Consider the following 22,854-nt stretch of genomic DNA (forward strand, 5'->3'; position numbering starts at 1 on the left):
GGTATAATTTTTGTGCCCCCCCACAATGTGACTTTAGCTTCCCAGTGCATGTTTGGAAGTTTCCAAATTTGAATTTGAAAAAAAGGCCCTTTTTCTGCATTCTAAAATGCAGGTTTGAAAAGTGTAACTATGTAGACTTGTTCTTACTTTTGTAACTGAAAATGCTTTTTCTGTGTGTATAGTTATATATATATATATATATATATTACTATGGGCTCTTTCAAGTTGGAATTTCATGTTGTGTTAGTACAGGAATACTGTTCCTCCTCATTGTGGATCACATTCAGAAGTACCTGTAAGAGTAAGTTTGAGGAATATTTTTTTTTGTGAATGAAATACTCTGTATTCCACATGAAGGCAAGCATGGGATCCTTCTAGCATGTTTTCACGCAGCCTGTGAAGTTTCCACATGAATCTGTGTGGGAACTGTTGACCCACCTGTGCTGAGTCCTGTGTGTGCCACTGGTCTTTTTTGTTATGTAGCAGTAAAGCCCAGAACCCTTTGCTATGCTGTGAAAATGCACCTTTTTCCAGAGCCATGCATATGAACCCTTTGAATGAAGATCACCCTTTCACTGGTTCTCTTTAATAGCTTCACGTGTGAAATTGCATTGACATATGCAAGGATGCAATAAACCAGAAACAAACCCAGAAACAAAAGCCAGACTCTGGATGTCTTGAACGACTTAATGTAGCACTTCAACAGAGCTCACTGTCCAGAGGAGAGTAAACAGAAACTATTTTTGAAGTGACAGGCCAGAGTAAAATTGTCTAACATTCTTCATTTTACTGATGCATCGCGTGGAGGTCCAGAAGCCACATTAGAGAACTGTAATCCTTCATCAGAGCATTTGTTTGGTTGCCTAACATCTGTGGATTGTTAAGATAAGTTATTACACAGACCTGCTTTAGTTTAGATTAGTTTGGACCACATCCCAGTATATTCAATCAGGATATAATTCCTGCATGCTGCTAAATTGCTTGCTCCACATACTTCTCTAAAAATGTTTTTCAATATACAGTTTTGTCACTGAAACTCTTCTGTCACCTGAATTTTTTGATTTTTTTTTTCCTCTTAAAGAAGAACTTTTATTATTTTTCCTTTTGGACCGAATAGATCTCAAAGCAACTGTAGCATTTTTTAATTCCTGAAGAGATTCCTAAACAGGGATGGTAGTATAGCTTCTATGTGAGTATGATACAGATTTCCTGCGTGTGTAATCTGTGGTGATTGGTACGTATTGTGTCCAAGGTGCAGAGTTTAAAAATAGCTATAAGAAAATGGGTTTGTATTTACTTGTCTAGTATTTCTTCTTTCAGTATTCTGTATTTTTCTGAGTCTCTTTGTGCATTATCTATTCTTATGTGTTTGTATCTCATAATATTTTGCATAAAATTAATTACAGTATCAAAGGTGATTATGTAAATTAACAGTATTTTCTTGAATTTTATTACATAATTTATACATATTTAAAATTATTGAATACATTAAGTTTTAAAGTAAGTATGTTACTGGGCTTACATACACATGTATTCAATTTAATTAGGATAATTTACTTTTATTTTAGTATTCCTTATCCTTTAAACAAACTTTAGGTGATTAATTTTTTTATTAGCACATTTTTCAACCTCTCTTGGAAACTGATAAAATACAGGTAATGACATTTTTTGTTACTGACTTTGGTTAATAACATTGACATAGATTTTTATATAGAGACACATTTGCATGTACTCTCTTGCTGTCTAATGAGCCAACAGCTGTGGCAGATCCTAGAAAAACATTTTAAAATGTGGCTTTTTTTCCTTTTAGTCTTGCTGGTTTTTTTGAATACCTGTAATAATCTGATAGGTTAAATTAGACTAAAGGTCTGTTCTAGTTAGAACAGATAGTCTAATATACCGAATTGCTTGTTTTCAAGGTATACTAGATGGAATAAATTAGATGTTTTGGAATCAAGGACTTTTTTTGGTTCTTAAAGGTCTAGCATTTATCTTTGTCAAAGTTGCTGTTTCTAGTATCCTACTGAGTGTTATTTGTTTGCATCATGATATATGTTTATGCCCCTGTTGAAATAACTGTAGCTTTTGATTAAGATTGGGTCTTTTTAAATTAATGTATCATATGGATACTTTATTATCCTTCTTAAATAGAAGAAATATAACAGTCATCTTTTGATAAAGGTACAATCCTGACAGAGGCTAAAGAGTTGGATGTCTTCTCTGTGTGGTTTGGTCAAACAGTGCAGAAATGCACTTGGAAGTTCTGGTGTAGTTTTCAGACCTGAAAAGATAGTCTATTCTAGAGTGTTTTAAATAAATGTTAATTATTTTAAATATGTAAAATGCCTAAAGTTTTCATCGTGCCTTGTAAACCTCCACAGGCCTAGAGACTAAAAGAGCTCAGTAAAAGAACTTTGTCCTGTTTCAGTTTCTTCCATTCTTTTTTCAGTTTCTTCCTCTTCTTTTTAATTTTAAGCACTGTATAATTTTGTGACTGTTGCATCATTGCTGTGTTTACACAAAATAATTCAAACATATTTTTCCTTCTAACTTTTGGCATCCTTCTTAGCTACATTGCAATTTTACCCATTCCTATATGCTTTCCATATTAAATTAAGAGATTTTCTTTACCATTTTCCTTTATAATAATCAGCTTTCTTTCCTCTCATCTCTGTTTTTATTTCTGACAAAAATCCTCTCTCTTCTATACCCTTCCATTCATGCATTTTGCTTATTTTTTTCTTCTTTCTGAAAACTGCTTTTATTCTTTGTCTCAATTTTTTCTTAGATTTTCACATACTTTAGTCTTGATTAACCATTTATTTTTCTCTGGTAAGTTGCTCCTGTGCATAAGACTGTCTCTACAGTATACAGACTGGAAACATAGAGTCTTGCCTTAGTGTGTGTGCTCCTGTATATCTGTGTGTAAGGAATTAAACCCCCAATTCAAAAAAATAAATCCTAGGCACCACACAATCTATGCACACACCTTAATTGTCATTTACAGGGACACATGTTTGTTAATTTATTATTTATAGCTATAAAGCAAAGAGATAATAATGATAATTTGCAAGTAGTACAAAACATGGTACTTTTTTGTTCTTTTAATTGGTGTATTTAGTTTATTGTTAGTAGATTTCTTAAGTTTTACTTTACACCTCTAAGTAGCTGCAGTAGGTGTAGCTAAAATCATTCATGGTACATAATAAATTTATTTGCAGGATAATGTGGAGTTATTTAAGGAGAGAAAATTTAATCAGAAGAAAATACTGTGTCAATTTTCTGTGACCACAGAAGTTGGGAGTTAGCCGGTAGGATGCTGCTCCCTGAGGTACAAGTCCTGTTTACAGTCTGGTGGGCTTGTCTGTCCTGACAGTGATCCACACCAGTGGAAAAAGCCCAAGCCATTCCCCACTGCATCAACCCCCCCAGCCAGCACTGGTTGTGTTGTGGGTGTCTGTTCAGAGCAGAGCTAGGGCCAGGCTGAGGGAGGATTGCCACAGGTGGGACTGACATGTATTGACAAGACATTTTGGAGAAGCTCGCATAGCATGTGCCTGTAGGATGCTTGGCTCTAGCTGGTGGAGAAGCATGTTCTGGGTCCTGTCATGAGCACCAGCCTCACTGGCTCCGAGAGCCAGGGGTCATACCTGCTCTGCAGTAATGAGCATGCATTCCAGGCTCTGGGAGGCAGCTGCACTGACTCTTCTTGTTGTCTTCAACTAGGTTATGTGGGTATGCAATTTATGTCGAAAGCAACAAGAAATCCTAACGAAATCTGGAGCGTGGTTTTTTGGAAGTGGACCACAGCCCTCACCCAGTCAGGACGGAACACTGAGTGATACGGCCACTGGCGCCAGCTCGGATACACCGAGAGAAAAGAAAGCAAGACTTCAAGAGCGATCGAGGTCTCAGACTCCCTTAAGTACAGCAGCTGCCTCATCACAGGAAATCTCTTCTTCCAGTGTGCAGCCTGACCGTAGGAAAGGAGCAGAAGTGTCGCAGCCGGCTATGGGCCCGGACCAAAAGCAAGCTTCGAGGTCTAGAAGTGAACCTCCAAAAGAGAGGTAATGCTTTCTGTCTAGACAGAGCCTACAGTTATAAATGCTAGTTCAGCTGGGCCTTCTGTATGTTTACTGCTCTGCAAAAACAAAGAGTAAAGTGATTTACTGACTAGGGAAGGATAAATTCTTTGCTAGCAAATACATTGTCTATTTTGATCTGTGCAACAAAAAAGAGGGAAAAAAAATGTATTTTATGGATACTCCCATATACTGCATTTTGGTGTACACTTTTAATATAGAATTGTAGATTACTTTAAATTTTAAATTTAACTGGTATTTTAAAGTTATTAAACAAAGAGAAAGACTTTAGCTTCCTTGAATTCTTTAAGCGACACTCTCCTGAAAAATCCACACCAAAGCAATCAGAAAACACATCCTGTGGAATTGCTTCACATAACCTTATATTTTATCTCTTCATCAATTATTTTATTGTTAAAAATAATACAGTTAAAAGACCTCATTTACATGTGTGAAGTTAACATTCATGTAGAACAGCAATAGTACCATCTTGAATTCAGAGCAAGTTGTTTGCAAGAATAAAGCAACCTGAAGCAAACTATTTTAAGTGAGTAAATGAGGTAATTCCTGAGCTGCATTCCATGTGATGAATGGGTTGAGGAGAAGCAAATCAAGAGAAGCTAATGCGATGAAACAGCTGCTGTTCTTTTGGCTGCTGCCTGGCAGAGGGCAGAGCAGCTGAGGAGGGAGCCTGTGACAACAAAACAGGAGTCTGCCATGGAAGATTCTCCAGATTCTGTCTAGAATGGTTGATGACTTTTTTTTCCCCATGCTATTGGAACTGTAGATGAATGATGAGCAGTGGCTAGTAACTTACTGTATGGGTGAGATCTGTCTGGGTTTCACTGTATCAAATTCAGGTTAGCGTTATGTATTTGTATTGTGTAAATGAACAGGATGCCCTCCCTTAGTTCTGTTAACTTTTGTCCCTCAATCCAGGGAATGTCCCCAGAGCAGTTGCAACTTCTGGGGCAGCAAAACACTTTGTATTTATGCTTTGCCGCCCAAAAGTGAGATGTTCATATTAGTTCTACAAAATTAGTGTTCTATACTTCTCACTGAGAGTTTCAAATACATTCTGACTGAGGACCATCTACAGTAAGCACAGGTCCCATTAATTGCTAAAGTCTCAGGAGAAGGGAAGAAAAAAAGGAGAGCTTAATGTGGATGATGTCCAGCTTTGTGAGGGTCTTTGATATGTTATCCAAAGATGTGTCAGTTGTGGAAAGGAAGATTCAGTGCCACAAAACAAGGTCCTAGTGACTTTGTTCCAGAGTGCATTCTTCTCAAATACACTGTATAGCTGTGTTCATCCTTCTTCAAAATCAATGGATTCATATCTGAACTGCTAAATTAAAGGGTGACTGAAAGGGTAACATCATGGCATGATGAGAGAAATAAAAAATACCCAGCACGAGGGAATTTTATGATTATTTGGCTTGCATATTTTCACAAAGCAGAATATGAAAGAGAAAAAAAGTAATTTTTAGTCAGCTTCATTATTTATTTTTTTCTACTTACATCTGTGTAGAGAAATAAACTTCTAATCCTCTTTTATTACTGGAGAAAGGAATGCCATTAATTTATCTCCAGGAATCAATTTGGTTTCATTTTTTAATTTCTTAATTTTTCATTTTTTCACATGCTTATGAAATGGGTCCTTCTTTTTAGAGTTTCAGTAAGATAAATAAAACTAGTTAGTTTAAATATTATTTCTGGATATGTTATCTTCTGCATTTTTAAAATATCTGTATTATTTCTTTCTGTAATATTATTGTGGTAGATACTCCATTTGGTGGTATTTATATCTGTTCTGTCAGGGCACTTGAATTGAATTTTGTGGTAAGTCTGTAACTCTCATGAGTGCTGCTAGAAAAACGGAGAACATAGTCCAGTACTCTGTCATAATGCTGCAGTTAGTACAAAGACAGCTCTGGGTCTTCTTACATGGCTAAATTATCTCAATCCATGTAAATATTTTTTTTTAAATTTTACTCATTAATTGGACCATTCATAATTTATGTTTTTGTGGACTCTGGAAGTTGTTTGCTATTGGAAAATAAAATTAGGATGGAAGGATTTATAGATTTAATTCATGTTAATGGATTCAGTATTTTCTGTATTGCCATAGCTTATCCTGGTTTTGAATTTGTTGTCCATAGTTGTATGCAAGTATTTCTATTTTCCATTCAATTCCTCATATTATTGTACTCCTTTGTTTTGTAGGAAGAAGGCAGTATTGGTTTCTGACCAGAATGGCAAAGTTGCAAAGAGTGAGCGTAAGCGTGTGCCAAAATCCTCACTTCAAAAAGAAGGACCAACAGATGACAGGGAGCGTAAAGAGCGGCATGAAGGTAGAAGGCTGGAGAAAGGCAAGTCACAGGATTACCCAGACTTGCCAGAGAAACTTGAGGAAGGCAAAGTGCCTGATGATGAAAAACAAAGGAAGGAAGATGAATATCATACCCGTTACAGGAGTGACCCCAATCTGGCAAGATATCCTGTAAAACCACACCCTGAGGAGCAGCAGATGCGCATGCACGCGAAAGTTTCTAAAGCACGACACGAGAGAAGACACAGTGATGTAGCTTTGCCACACACAGAAATGGAGGAAGCGGAGGTACCTGAGAATAAATTAGGAAAACGCTCACAATTACAGGGAACTCAGGACAGAAAATCTCTTGTGGAAACTCAGAGGTCGTACTCTATAGACAGAACAGGTGATGTAAGAATTTCTGTTTCTAAACAATTAACTAATCATAGCCCACCAACTCCCAGGCATAGTCCAGTTCCTATAGAACACGTAGAATACAAGAACCACGATTCCTTTATAAAACAGAGCCGCCTTGATCCTAGCTCTGCTATTCTCATGCGAAAAGCAAAGCGGGAGAAAATGGAGACCATGCTAAGGAATGATTCCCTTAGCTCTGACCAGTCGGAATCAGTGCGGCCATCCCCTCCAAAGCCTCATAGAGCAAAAAGAGGCGGAAAGAAAAGGCAGATGTCAGTTAGTAGCTCAGAGGAAGAAGGGGCATCAACACCAGAATATACTAGCTGTGAAGATGTGGAGATAGAAAGTGAAAGTGTCAGTGAAAAAGGTAAGGACTTTTCTGTATATTATGCACATGGCCATGATTTGGGGAAAAAAAAAAATCTGTATTTTTCTCTCTCTTTTCCTCTTTTTAATCATACACTTTTTTCCCCCTTGCCTTTCTTTTTTTTTGCCAACTGAGGAGTGTCTGATACCTGATTACATTTGCTTGACAATGTTTGCTTTTGCATTCTTAGATGAGGTGGTTACAGGTAGCATCAGTTGATGAGTTTCCTTTTGATTCTCTTCCCTCTTTCACCTGGAAGTGACAGAATTCAAGGGTTCTAGTCTACTCTCTTGATGATATCTGTACTCCTTTGGTTATTACTTCATTCTTTTTTCTATATGTAGAACAGTTTTCTGTGGATGGATTGAAATAAAAAGAGAGTTCTGTAGCAATCAGAGGAGACAATTATAAAACATCATAAGATATGCAAATTTTTACTACATTTAATAAAACATCAAAAATATGCCAGAGTTCATTGTTACTAAGGACAAGTAGATATGGGGCAAAGAGAGTGTTTTGTAAAAAAGAAATGAGAATTGACACAGTTGTTGTCTAGATTAATTTTCTCTCAAGCTAAGAAGTATGTTTAAAATCTGTTATTTCAGTTTGTCTTCATCTGTTGATAGCAACACTCAGCAGCAAGGAGTAAGTTGTAGTACACTGTGTGCTTTTAAACAAAGCCTTTCTTCTGGCTGAAGAAGTTAATCAAATTTAGGAACAATGAACAGATAAAATAAGCATTGTCTGAAAAGACTGTGGCAGAACTTAGCAACAGTCTTATAATCCTACTTTGTTTTTAGGTGACAGTACAGTGAGCTTTTTATGTCTTTGGAAATAGCTTTTAGCTCCTTAGTTTAACGATCTGTGTTTGTATATTGAAAGTTTCTTTCTGGTATTCATACTGAGAATGCCAAAGGCTTGTCTGCATTGCCTTTGTAGTTCCTGGCACTGTTTCCTGACATGTCTGTGATTTATATATTCTAACCTGTGTGTCTGTCTTTATCTGATGTTGTGGTCTCCTAGCATCACCTAAAGCTCCAGGAATATGTAGCAAAGATAGCAGACTTTTCTCCTATCCCATCTGACTAACTGCTTGTTTTAACTTTCTAAGCATGAGCTTTTCCATTCAAAATATGGAAAATTGCTTTTCTGCTCATTTTTAAGGAGGAATGGTGATCATACTCTGAAATTTTATTCCAGATTCCACTTAAGCATAAAAGAAATCTCACTTACTTGACTGAATTTTGTCAAAGACTGGAATGTATCGCACAGAGATTTGTACAGTCTCCATTCTTGGACATGCTCAAAACCCAGATGGAGAAGGCCCTGAGCAATCTGCTCTGCTGACACAGCTTTTGAGGAAGGGTGTTTGAACAAGGGACTTACAGAGGTCCCTTCCAGTCTCAACTATTCTGTCTTTCTAAGACAACACATCTCTTTCCCTTATTTTGTGGCAATGCTTTAAGCTGACATTTAGATTTGTGTAATTTTCCCTGACTCCATCCATTGGTAGTAGAAGTCAATAATATATCATTTCTTTTCCATCTTTGTCTTTTGCTTTCATTATGTTTATCAGTTTGAGGTTGCTTATGAAGTGGACAGAATTTCCCATAATCAGTGTAAGTTATTCTTATAAACTGAAAGGTTGTTGTTATGTAAGTCAAGTCCAGACTGAAGGTTAGTGATACGGGTATAATTATGTTGATATCGTTTGTGTTACAATAGTCTTTCATAGGTAAAATCTTTCAGTAGCTGCTTTCAGGCTCATGACACTGATCTCAGCTTTTGACCAATTTCCCAGCAAAACATTAAGGTTTGGATTTTTTTTTTCCTTTAATGTTATGAATTCCAGAGAATTTAAAATGTTGCTAAAGGTTTATGTTCTCAATGGCTGAATCAAATTCTTGGTTACCACCTAGACACATGTTTAGGGTCCCCCTTTACAGAGTGGAGACCTTGGTTTGTATCATATCAGAGTACTACCTCATGGTATTTGAATAAAAAATTATTGATAGGACTATGTTAGGAACCTGGCTGACCACTGACCTCCATATGTAAAAATCACCATATGTGATTTACACTGTTGAGCATTCCTTGCGACTTTGTAAATAATTGACAGCATAAATATATTTTTGATGTGACTTTTCCATAACAAGGATTGTAAATGGAAAGCCTTTGAAGATTGGGGCGTATAGCCCATGAAAAAGAGATAGGAAATGTGAATACAAATAAGAAAGCAGAAGCATTTTTTGATACTAAAGTATCCAATCATTTTTACAGTTACATTTTCATCAGTACTTGAAATACTCTGGAGTATTTCATATAAATAGATGGAAAGGCAGGAGATTTTATTACCTAAGAAAATACTTTAGAAATCCCTCAGTACTCTGAACGAATATATGCTACAGTAAAAGGATTTAGTTTTAAAGAAATATATACATATATAAATAAATATATAAAATTTAAAAATGCTGCCAGTATAACCCTAGTCATAATCCCATTCTTTGCAATTTAACAACGTTGTTACAAACAGAATTTCAACAGAATTTATTCAGTTCTTAGTTTGTAACTTGGGAGAGATACTGCACAGGTTCAAAGTTACAGTGCTTTATAAGCCCAGGAGAGTCTGGAATCCATCCTCTCTTATCTAAATGTCAGCTCAGTCAGAAACCTGGTGCCAAAGTAATATAGATGGAGCTAGAAACTTTAAATGGCCCCATTAAAAAACCCAAAAGATCTTAAAATTAATGGTTGCATTTGGTGAGTGCCAATACAAAATGATCTGCAACGGAGTAATAAAGATGTGCTATTTTCAGTTCCGTGTTGAACAAATAAAACAGAAGTTTCTGTGAGAAACAGCGTAGAGAGATGTATAAAAACAAATGATGCCCCAGAGAAAGATACAGAACAGGTAGAGTGGGTAAGACTGTATTGAAAATCAATAGCCAAAAATGTCATATAAAGCAGATACTGTGCAAGTGTTATTTTTTAACATTTGCATTTCCTAGAAACAGATTAGTGTTGCATTACCCTATCTACTGAGCCTAAAAAAGCCTTTAAAAAAAGCAGCCTAATTTAGTTAGTACATCCACTGCTATTTACTGTAACCATTTAATATGTATTTCTTCACAATTATTAAAAAAATTATGTGCATACACTGGGAGATACTTTTTTTTCCAAAAAAATAAATGTCTTCTGCAATCCACCGGGATTTTATTTCTTTGGTGGAAGATCAAAGATCAAAGATTTATGTCAAATTGTTTCCATGTTTCCATGTAAATCTAGAGAAAGAGCTCCTTACAGTGTCCAAAAAAAAAAAAAAAAATTGGTGAGTGTCATCTCAAATTCTTATAAAATTATCTATACTCTTTACAGGATGCTGCAGATTGCTGATAATAATTTTCATTCTATTATTAACAGAGGCTGTAGAACTCCTTTTTCTGAAATCTCTAATAGTTGAACAATAGGTGGACTGAATTTCCAGTGAAGTCCTGGCAAGGTGAAAGGAATCCTTGTAGAAGACATAAATTGCATTCATACTTGCTTCAAAGACAAGCTAGAATAACATAAACCAGACTATAAAAAATGAAATCCAGATCTCATTTTGAAAGTAACCGTTTCTGTTTACTGCCATCCAGTGAAGAATGCAAATTGCATTTGGCATAAGTTTGAGAAAAAGCATTTTCTTTGCAGCTGAAAAATAAGAATTTGTGTAGATCTAGTAGTTTTGTGTCCAGATGAGGTTGTATAAAAGTTATGTCTGTTGATGGATACAAGAGATACTCCAGAATTTGTCATGCAACCTTTGAAACTGGAAGATTAAGTACTGTTGGAAATTGGAGCAATATTGAGGAGGTACTGCTTCAGTACTTTTATGTAAATAAATGTGCTAATGATTTTATGTTTTTCATACTTATTGTTCACATTTGCCTAAATGTGTATTTTGTTCACACACTTTAGGCTTGAAATTATGAGTAATATTCACAAATGGGTAGTAAAATGTTGAAACCTTAGTAAAACTCACTTTGTATACTTGCTAATGGGTTTATTTGGGAATGAGGAGAGTATGATAGAATTGGCGCCTTCTTTGAAAAACAAACTCCTGAAATGGCTCTCTGTTTTCTTTCAGTGAAGATGTGATTTTTTCATTCATAATGCCTTTCTTATGGTCCTGCAAGGAACAGGGTGACCCAATTTAATTTCATTTCATTCTTATGACATTAATTTCTGGTTAGAAAATGTTATGGGCAGGGATCTTGCTGTTTTCTTGGTTTGTTCCCAGGTGTGAGGCAGGGTGTTGTGAGCAGGAGGAGAGGATGTGGCAGTCAGGAGCGGAAAGGGATGCTGTGGTTTGCTGACAAATATGTCAGTGCTGGCTCAGCTCCAGGAGGAAAGGATCTGGCCCATTCCTCCATCCTTTTCTGGTGTTTTGAGGGTCCATTTGGGTGCTTGTGCTTGGGCATGCTCCCAGGGGAAGGAGACAATAAATGATATCCTTGCCCCAAGCTCTGTAAGCATTGTTGACGCAAAAGGTAGCTTGGGGGCTAAGAGAGAAACCACACACGTTCAGTAGGGCCTGTAAAGGAACCAGAACATCAGAAAAGGGCTGTTGAGAAAAGGAGGCTGCTTTGAAATGTTTTTAGTTAAACTTCTCTACTGAGGTATTTTCAGTCTGCAGTGTAGGCAAGTGAAATTGTTGTGTAACATCTGCCCGCATATTTTAGCATCTGTTTGTGTGGAGAGCTGGGCATGGAGTTTTAAAACTGGAGCAGAATTTGTTTAAAAGTGAGGCTGAGAGTTTGAGTGTAAAATAAAATACCCTTCCTAGGAAGATTTCTGGTTTTTAGAAATTAGTTCAAGTTTATCTTCTAGTCCTTGTGCAGTAATTTAGACCTTCATCTGATTCATATTTTAATGGAAATATAATTTAAAATTACTCTAGTTTCCGAGTTTTTGTTCATTGCTAACATTATTCAATGCTATCAGTATTCAGTGCTTTTGAGAAGCTGAAATTATTTACAGTGCTTGTGGAGCTGTAATAAGTGCTTAAGTTAGAGCTGGGCAGTAAAAAAATATGATTTGTGTATATGAAATTATTTAAAGTATATGCACATACAAGTGACATGAGCTGAACATAATTGGGGGAAAAAAGTCAAATTGTTTCCAACATATCTTGCATTTCAGAGAAACATGTAACTATATAAATGAGGGTGTCATGGAAGATACGTGGCTGAATTTTCCTCTAAAATCCTAATACAGCCCTTTTTCTAGTTTACCTTAAGAAGGTTTCGAGCATGCTGGAGGAAGTTCAGAGGAAATAGCAAAGTATCACCAAAGTCTGTAAAACATGATAAATCATGAAAGGTGGGATGGATTGTGGTTGAGTTTAGGACAGAAGTGGGGGTGAAAAAAGAAAACAGAAAGAAGTAGCTAGAGGGAGAGAGGTTGAGTGAGTAATCCTCTCTTCTCCTGGAAGGCTGAGTTACTGCTAGGAGGGTTGAAGCTTGCTGCTAGAAACCATGTTAACCCTGAGGGCTGATAAGCAAAGTTAAGGAAAATTATAATACTAATTTCTTACTCAATTGAAATGGAGGATTCCTGAAAAATTATTTTCTTCAGAGCCTGTGCTGAGATTGCTCTATGTTAGAAATGCTGCTGCTGTTCCTGTGGCAGGATCTGAGCTGAGCTGGGAACATCTAGGGCTAAATTCACAGTGCCCCTATCTGTACCTTATTCTTTTTTGTCAGCCTGTAAGCCATTTCCAGTACAAATTTACATAATAATCTAATTTTTAAAAAGGAAAAAAGAAATGCACCTTTTGACTTATCAAGATGATGTCACAAACTGTTAAGTCTTGATTTCTTTCGTATCTATCACAGTTGGCAAGACCTTATTTTCATTACTATTAATATTCCCTGTCTTCTGGGTTGCTCGATTTTTCGTAAGTTCATTATTTTATTAGTTGTTTGTTCTTTGTTGCTTACCTTTCTTCTTCACATCTAATTCATGAAGGAGCAACAAATTTGTCCTGATAGCAATTTTTCCAGTAGTAAGATGATTATTTTTGTTACAAAAGGGCAGATAATGAAGGTACATGGGCAGGTACATGGATGGATGGAGTTTGACATCAAGATACTTTTACTTTTAGGAGCTATTAGAGTGTTTGAACTTGTGGAGAAACCAAGGAGTTCTGTAGATAGGCTTCTCTCCATGAAAGATCAATTCTCAAGAACATTCAGCAGTCAGTTTTTTCCATACAGAAACCATTGCAGAATGAGAATATTAGCACTGGGTCATGGAGCACTTTCTCAGGGTCTGAGAGGGAGATGAAAAAGCTTTTGAATAAAAGCTCATAAGAGAAATTTAGGAACCTCATTAGGAAAAGCTTGCTGTAATTTTGGCTGCTGAGCAGTACTTTTCAAAGTACTGCTATGAAGTTAACTGGATTTAAAACTCTGTAACTTGATACATGGCATGGTGTTAAAGCCAGAGGTTGATTCTTTCCTACACTTCTGCTATTCAGTATTTTATAAATGTAGGTATTTTTTGTATACCATAAGTTATGTGAACTGCTACTCAGCATTCACTGTTACTCTTTTGATCTGAGAACTTAGAGAAAAAGATGAAAAAGGTGAAAGATGAATCAGAGATTTCTAAAGCTGCATAACTGGATGGTTTGCAGTTTAGGTCTTGGAGTTTAGGTCTTGGAACTGAATTCCAAACCTTTGCATTTTTTCACCTGTATGGGAAATCTGTCCCACTTTGGGTGAAAAATGAAAGTCTATGAAAGAAAAAGGTAAATTAATTATTGGCTTTTAGAATAATACATGCACTGTTATTGATTTTAATTTTAGTTAATTATAGAATTAACCAGGAACTAACAAGCATCTGATTCTGTTATTTTCTGAAGATGTTCAGTCTGTGTCCTTAACTTAGTGTATTGATTCTGATTATCCTCTTGAATCCAAATGTAGGGTTATACTGTGAGGTACTGAGTATTATTGGTTATTACTTTGTGCTAATATTTTTCAGATACCTTTTCATATATTTTTTAGTGTAAATAACACACTCAATTACTGTAATACACAGGAACCATTCCAGTTTCATTCTTTAAGCATTACTTTGAGTAGATAGACTGGTCTGTACGAGTTTTATGAAATCAGTATATTGATAAATAGCTCTAGGATAAACTTGATTGTGTCAGGAAGAAGGTTAATACTTACGAGATGCCTGGCTTTCCTTTGAATAAATGTGCATGGTTTCATCCTGTTCCTGTCCATTTTGAACGTCCCTCTGAAAACTGTTTTTCCCATATTTGCTCATTTTTTTTGTATTCTTCTGATGGTTTCTTTGTTCCTTCTTTCTCCTGTACAACATGTGGGCTTCAAAATCAGGGACTCCTGATCTACACATTGTAGTCTCCTAAGCTGATTCTTATTACCATTTCTCCTGTGATGCCAAGCACAACATGTGTTATGGTTTCAAATATGCCCACCCCATTGGTGATATTTATGACCAGTATATGAAAGGGCCGTTCTTTGACTTTGCTGGCCAAGTAATGAATTGCAATGCATTCTTGAACTCCTCAAGAGGAGGGTGTATGGAAGCTGTCTGTTAGGGTTTATTCTTGGCTTGTGTCCTGCCTAGTAGTAAACAGAGAGTGCTAGCTGGACAATGGTGTAAGTTGTAGTCACTTGTTCCTTCTTTATTTGTCTGCTGTTTTATTGCCTTGCACTTAAATTGCAAATTCAATGGAGTCCAGATTTTATGACAGCACGTTGCCTGTTTTTGCAAGATTTTAATACATGACTGAAACTCCAACTTGCCTTGATGATAATAAATTAGAATGCTTATTTCATGCATGGACATATTATTGCTAAGTACCTTTTTGGCCCATTTATCAGCGTCCAGCAGAATTTCAGGTTACGCTCTAGTGTCCTCTGAAATGCTTGCATTTTCTCCTAGATAGCTGCAGGTTGCCACCATGAGCCTAGATTCTTGTTTTCACTATATTAATTTGCTGATAATCAGCTAAATTACCCTTTTATTTGCCTGTTTTGTTTTTTTATCGGGTATCAAATTGATTCGTGTATGTATACTATGTATACTTCTATGCTTATAAATATTGTGAAACTCTTTAATTTTTTCAGACCTTATAGCCTTTTTCATTTTTTGGGTTGGTGTCTTCAGTTCGTTTTTGGTTATTTTGGCTTTGTGGGCCTTTCTCAAATGGCATTGAGGGGTTTTGTTTTGACTTTGTGCATTTGTTTGTTTTACTGATAGAGCCACTGCTAAAGGATACAATGTGATATTTGTATGCATTGGACCTTTCTGTTCTTTTCATTTTTTACAGTCCCCTCCCCTCTGCTGCATTTTTAAGACCTTAATATAATGATTCCGGTAACTGATCGTGTTTGTTTTCTGGTCCAAGGAAAAGACTCTTCTAAGGTTTTAGTTCAAAGGGACTAAAAAGGGATTTTGTTTTGCCATTCAGCTGGAAGATATGTAAATACAGGGCAGAGTTTTGCAGTTCTATTTTCAGTTTGATAGGTGTTTTTGTCTTTTCTGCATGAGTTTGCTGTGAGAATAGAAAGTCTTCAAGCACAACATGTGCAAAGTGTAGTATGCAACAGTGATTATTGGTTGGGTAAGGCACGTAGTAAACAGCCAGGACCTACTCACTGCTGGTCCAACATGCTGTTAGTCAGTTCACCACTCCCTCTGTAGGCACCCAGCTGTTCTAGATGTTAAGAGTTTAATTTGTTACTTTTTTAGGTGTTCCAGCACTTTAAATCTCTGCCTTTGTACAAGTCTAAGGTCTTAAAAATACCTCTCTGTTATGAATGAGATCCTCAGCACATACCCTTGATTGACTGCAAAAATTGTATATGCGGAGTTTTTTAATTGTTAAACAACTTCAACCTTTTTTTGTAAGAGAGTGGAAGTCTTGGAATACTGTGATGCTGTGCAGTAAATGCATGCTCACTTCAGTATTGTTTTAGACCCTCAATATTAAATATTTTATTACGCCTTGTTTTAAGCCATGAGGGAACTTCTAATAAAACTTTTTATTTAGAATAATTTCTTTCTACATTTTCTTCCTCCCTGTAAACATGACCTTTTCTATTTTAAACAAGAAAATATCAGCATTCTTTACTTTGTGACCTGTCTTTGCTGTACCTTGTGTGCAAATTGGACCAAGTCTAACTTGCTCCATTGAGCAAGTTGAGAAATGTGTATTGTATGGCTCATTTGGGCCATAATTAGCATGGGATTATTTTGCAATTTTCAGTGCAGATCTGCAGAGAATTTAAGGATGTATTTAAATTCCGTTACATGGAAGTTTTGATTGCATATCAGGTCCTAGCTTAATATATAATATTAATTGGGGGAACTATGTGTGGTAAAGGAATAAGTTAAATGGTTATATTAATAGAATGCCTTGGGTTGGAAGGGACCTTAAAGATCATCTGCCATGGGCAGGGATCCACCCACTAGACCAGGTGGCTCAATATCCCATCCAGCCTGCCTTTGAACACCTCAAGGGATGGGGCATCCATAGCTTCTTTGGGCAACCTCTCCCAGTGCCTCACTACCCTCTGAGTAAAAAATTTCTTTTTAACATCTAATCTAAATCTCTTCTCTTCTAGTTGGAAGCTATTTCTCCTTTTTCTACCCATGTAGAAAAGTCAATTTTTTTTTATTATTTGCCCATGTAAAAAGTCACTCTCCCTCTATTTTGCATTCTTTGACTACCTCTCAGGCATGTGTCATTCAAGGCAAAATGCTTTCAGACATGAAGCAAGATGTACATATTCATTTCTAGAATTTAGAGTTCCATTATTTGTAACCTAGTCCTCAATTTTGTAATTTTTTCCTCTGCAAATGTGAGCTTCATATCTAGTCAGCTATTCTCAAAATGATTGTTGGAAAAAAAAGTTCTATATAAAGCAACTTGTCATGTTATTTTACTAGTTTTCTAAAGAATCCAAGTTCTCAGTGTTTTTTAGAATTTTCATGGAGTAGATTTGTGTAGACTTCAGGGCACATACTTTTTTTTCCTCTAAAATTCTGTGGGTGCTCTAGATCTGCTTAAGAGTTGTCACAGAATAGAAGTCACTTGAATCAGACGTGAGTTTTGAAATTTACTTCTTGTAGTAACAAGACTGTATATATGTTCTAATGGTTGGCTTGTTGTTAATTTTGTTGTTTTAGTGAAAACATAGGTACCTTTTCACTGGAAATGGAAGCTCAAGTATAAATGTAACTTGCTATAAATTCAAAAGAGCAATTTGTAAAACTTGGCTGGTTTTAATAAAGTTTATTAACTAAATAGCATAAATCAGCTAACAAATAGAAATAATCTAAAAACATAAAATAAAATTACATCAGAGTTTAATATAGTTATGTTCTAAAAGTAGGTAAGTATTTCTACATTTTTATGTTATGGTATTAAAATAATTAGGTTCTAAGAATTTATTTTGCTGTGTTGCACAGGGAAAATGAAAACTCCACATGTGGCCCTTTTTAAACCATAAGGCCACATGTTCTCAAACAATTAAAATTGTGCTTAATGAGCCACTAGATGGAGCAGTCAAATCTCATTTTTTTTTTATCAGCCTCTGCGCAAGACAGTTTCTCTCTCAGCACAGAGAGAATCTGGAAATGCAGGCACACTTTACTACTTGAACCAGTAATTTTTAAAAACCTTTTTCAGACCTTATCTGAATGTGCATTTTTTTTCCATAGGCAGATTTATGTTGTCCTGTAGCTTTAGTGTTACAAATGATGCAGGGGATGTATTCTGCATATGGAAACTACACTTGACGCAAATAGCTCTATGGAAGCAGTTATTCATTTATTGAACTGACTCCTATCCTCAGGGAAAAACCCACAAAAAAACCCGAGGAAAAGGTACACTTGATTGAGGATCATGAGCCTTTTTCAAAATTTGGGAGATTCAGAGTTACACAGGACTCTGTGTGCTTAGGAAATCTTGGTGAAGATATTCTCTTCCTACTTACCCGAAGTATCCTTCCAACCTAATTTTCTAATGCATAAGAAACACTTGTGTAACGAGACCATATTATCTGCTTCAGGAATGCTGCAGTCAAGTGGGTTCAGGAACAAAAAGAAAATATACAGTAATGTGTAAGAAACAATGTTTTCACATTCTTTCTTTTACTGTAGTGGCATAGCATTACTAAGACAAGATTTTTCTGGGAGGTGTACAAGTTTGTGAATATATATGTTTATATTAAATAGAATGTATATGTGCACTCCAGTGAGTCTGTTCTAGTTAAATACTTCAGGGATCATGGCATGTAATTAACAGGGCATTATCCCAGAGGTAGGGAATCGACCTATGTGTGAATTTAAAATCCTGCAGATTTTTCTTTTATTCTTTGCATTTGTTATGTCTTTGAAAGTCAGAATGGTCTGCGTTAGAGATTGTCAGCCGGTGTCACAAGAGAGGAAATGTCATTCTGAAGCAGTTGGATACAATCCTTGGAGTGCCTCAGCCCTGCTCCCGCCTCTGAGATGGGAATTTCAGGTCCTGGTGCTGGCGTCCTGTCAGTTTTGGCTAGGAGTGACACACAGCTTTGCAGAGTAGGAAGCTCATGCTATGCAGAGCAGAGCTCTCCAGGTGACTCACTTTAACCTACATGCACTTTGTACAGTGCTCAGCTGAATTACAAGATGAGCAAAAACTTCTGCTCTGGCAGTGGATGCTAACCAGTGTCATGAGCTGGGGGCTAGTGAGAGCCACGTTTCTTTCAACTCTGCGAAGTCCTGGGTCATTCAGAAGTGTAATGCCAGCTCTTGCCTGTCATGCTCCAGGGCGCTACCATAGCAAATTAGTGTGGGTTTATATCAAACTACATGGTATGCCAAGGAATTTTGTATTCTCTACAGGTTTAGATTTTACTTAAAATATAGTATAAAAGTGACTTGCACTTACAAATAAAACAGGACCTTGCAAAGGAACGCAGAAATACAATTTTAAATAGATGTAGGTTCTCAAAACTTTCTGGGGTTTGCTGTTTGTGCCAATTTTTGTGTAACATGCTGAACCTTGTCAGTGTACCCAGGTAGGTTCAGTTATCTCCCATGGGAGAGGCATTACAGATTTGCCAGTAGGGGAGTTGTCACTAGTTGTCATTCTCTTTAAGCAGACAGTGTCTGGGGAAGGGCAACACAGTCCCCTGTGAGTGGAACCAGAACTGAATGTTTAGGAATAAATCCAGTTGTGCTGCTGCTGGCTCTTTTCCACAGAAAGGTTGCTCTGTTCCTATTACCAAGTTTCAAATATCACTGCTAAGAAAGCCTTAGTGAATGACTATTCCTACAAGCCACTGAAACATTTAGGAAGACCTTAATTTTTCTGGTGAGCAGTTGTTTTTTTTTCTTAAACAAATGTGCCGTTTACATTTTGACTTCAAATATGTCCTTAAAAAATCTCACGTATCAGCATCATTTCCCTTAAAAAAAAGCTGCAACAACAAGTATTGATATTGATTTTAGGCATGTTGCCATCATAACATCAGTTATCTGTGCTATTGTCGACCTAATCTTACTTTGCCCTAGAAAATTTTTATAAGGATTAGGAATGAATTTTCTGGCAATGCTTAAACAACATGGTCACTGTTAAACCCTGTATTTAGATGTGTGGTTTTAGTAATTATTTTGTTTTGTTTGTGTGGATGGTATATAACATTTTAAATTAATAGAAAATGCTGCTTAATAGAGGTTCCTTTCAGAATGGTCAGTTTGCAGTACTGCGGTTTAAATTTCTGGGTTTAAACCTGACATTTTTTAGAATTAAAGCATCTGGGAGGAATCTGAATTGTAGAAGGATTCAGAAATTAAACTGTGTCTACATCCACATAGGTCTTAGGGAAAAGAAAATGAAAGAATGTGAATTAAATTGCCAAAATTAGCCTGAAATGCAGAAACAAAATAAAATAGTAACACGTAAATGTCTATCACTCATGGCAATCACAGCCTATACAGGAATTAGTTCAGAACATATGTAGTCTTTTGGTTTTCACTTTGTAATGGGGGTGGAGAATTTTGAAGAAGGAAAAATTGTTGTTTTAAGGAATTTTGTTAAGGTTATGTGGCTGAATTAAATAAGCTGTAATGACTTTGTCACCTTAGGTTGATTCTCCTATTTTTGCGGTAGTCTGAGTTTGAATGGAATGCATTTTGCTTGATTTCTCTTTTGGCAGGAAAACTCAAGTGCAGGTGGATGCCTGCAGCATCTTCCCGCTGGCTGAATGGATTGCAGCAATATGTCAGTTCAAGCCTGTACTTGAGCATGGCTATCAAAAGTGGTGCTGGCATACCAGCCCTTCAAACCAGCTCACCCTGCATCAGGCAGGGAAGGGACTTTCAGTAACGGATCTTCCACATCCACTCTGCTGTGGGGTGTGGGAGCTGGGGGAAATCTGGCTCTGTGGAGACAGTAACACAACAACTAGAAACGGTAGTTAAAATTGGGAACAAAAGTAATATTTTGATGCCATTGATCAGTAAATTGAAAAGTCAGTGCCTGCAGATTGGTCACCATTTACTTAAAAACGGCTGGCTTTGGTTAGCAATTGGATAGCTAAGCAAATTGCTTGAATTAGGGTTTGTTTAAGACGTCCTTTGGCTCTAAAAAAATGCTATCGGGCAGATCTTTTATAGGTATTATAAGTTAATATGTTAATTAATGCCCTTGTCATACAGAAAAAATACTCCACAAAATCTCCTGACACACAGAGGTCAATTCATAATCCTGTGATATCAGAGGAAGTCCAGAAATCTGTAAATCTGACAGTGGCCGCACTGTTCATGACTTTTTTTAGCAGATAAGGTAACTAAGATAAATGAATTGCAAAATTACTGAATCATGAATTTTGGATAGCAAAGATCTCAGCCACTGCACCTAGAGATTTGAAGGCCCAGCCTAGGTTTTCTAGGGTGAGTGTTCACTTTGTCCCTTTTCACTGTCACAATAGTCTTCCTCAGAGGAGTCGAGAACAATCGAGTCAATCATAGGCAGAGGAAGGGGAAATGAAACATCCGTGGCAGCACAGTACTAAACAATGGAGAGTGGAACTGGGAATGCTGGTTACAAAAGAAATAACCAGCAGAATGTTTCTTTACTGGCTCTTTCAGACCTGTGTGCCTGAAAGGGTTCCTATCACTTGGTTGTGCAAAAATGCTCTTCTGCCTTCTAGTCTCCTGCCAAATGGTGGGTGATGTTCTGTACAACTCCCCTAGAGGACATTTAGAAACACTGTGGTCCAGCCATTTTTCTGGGATGCCCGTGGGAGACGCACCACAGCCTGCTCCCAGTGTGTGCTTTTACATGATGTTACTCAGATGGATGCCAAGTTACTTCACTTGCACTTTGAATTGATTAGCTTGGATCAAGGTTTGAATTGAAAGCTGTGGAGCAACAACAGCATGACACTGATTTAGCCCAAGGTAAATAAAAGACCAAACTTATTAGCTTCAGCATATTATTCTATTAATGTGACAACCTGTTTTGGTGCTTTTTTAATTTTTTTGTTACCTGGCTAGGAATAGAAACAGAATATGCTCAGGCCTGGAAGGAAACAAACTTTGATGAGCTCTAACAAGTTTGATGTGTGTTTAAGGGCAGACATTTCTTTAAGGAGCTATATGTCTTTTTTACCAGAGGTTCTTAACCTCTTGGTTTTTTTAGTAGTTATGAAAAATTTCACAATGGGCACTATGTCAATCTGTAACCCCTTCTTCAGTAGCGTGTGAGTATATGTGTTTATATATTTATGTATAGAAGTTTTTCTCTTGTAAATGGTAATTTTCTTTGCAAAGTTGTAACTATTTTGCCAAAGAATTGGAAAAAGAGACTGAAAAACTTTCCAGAAGCTGTAGATGTACTTATGCTGGAAGTGTTTTAATTAGCCCAGTCTTAGCTAAACACTGCATGTAAGGCTATCAGAAGCAAGTATGTTTTTTTCTAATGAGCTTAATTCTGGTTAAAAAGCCAAAGACTACTTCAAGTTTTCTATGATCTCAGTAGAGCTTTTTGTGGTCTGAAATACTGCTATAGCAGAGCGAAGGAATGCCTTGTTTCTTCCCCATGCATCTTTGTTCTGGTCCTTTTTTATGTGTCTAACATTTTATCACCAGTCAAACTCCAGTCCTGTGTCCATCACTGCTTGAGTCAAGCGGTTAGGTCAGTTCTCCACCCACTTCACTGTTCACCAGTCAATCCATAGCTCTCTGATTTGGCTGGAAGGATATAGTGAGAGACTTGGTTGGAGGCTGTGCTACATTAACCAAGCTGTTACATTAACCAATATCTGCTGCCATCCCCTTGCCTACAGGTCCAGAAACCATACTGGTCAGGCAAGATTTGCCCTTGGTAAGGCTATTGCAGGTAGTTCCCAGCCACCTTCTTGGCCTTCATGTGCTTGGGACTACATTCCAGATGGATTTGTACCATAACCATCTCAGTATGTAGTTTCCAGGTCTTTTTCTTGCCCAGCTTGTAGAGGTGTGGTGTGTGGCTTGTCTAGTCACTGTTATCTCCCACAACAGCCAGGACCTTTTGGAGCAGATCAGACAGGGCTACACTGCAAAATGTCACATACAATACCTATTATTGTATGGAAGACTCCTGCAACTGTATTAGA

General features: G+C 36.8%; 1 protein-coding gene across 1 annotated transcript in view; it reads left to right on the forward strand.

Moving 5' to 3' along the window:
- The window catches only part of RIMS1 (regulating synaptic membrane exocytosis 1), a 303,396-nt gene that overhangs the window by 141,448 nt on the left and 139,094 nt on the right, over positions 1-22,854 (forward strand). Inside the window, exons 3-4 of the mRNA XM_058836215.1 lie at positions 3,727-4,067; positions 6,309-7,180. Coding sequence (XP_058692198.1) covers positions 3,727-4,067; positions 6,309-7,180 — 1,213 coding nt within the window. The remainder of the gene's footprint in view (positions 1-3,726; positions 4,068-6,308; positions 7,181-22,854) is intronic.

The sequence above is a fragment of the Poecile atricapillus genome, chromosome 3 (assembly GCF_030490865.1).
Source record: "Poecile atricapillus isolate bPoeAtr1 chromosome 3, bPoeAtr1.hap1, whole genome shotgun sequence".
Lineage (NCBI taxonomy): Eukaryota > Metazoa > Chordata > Aves > Passeriformes > Paridae > Poecile > Poecile atricapillus.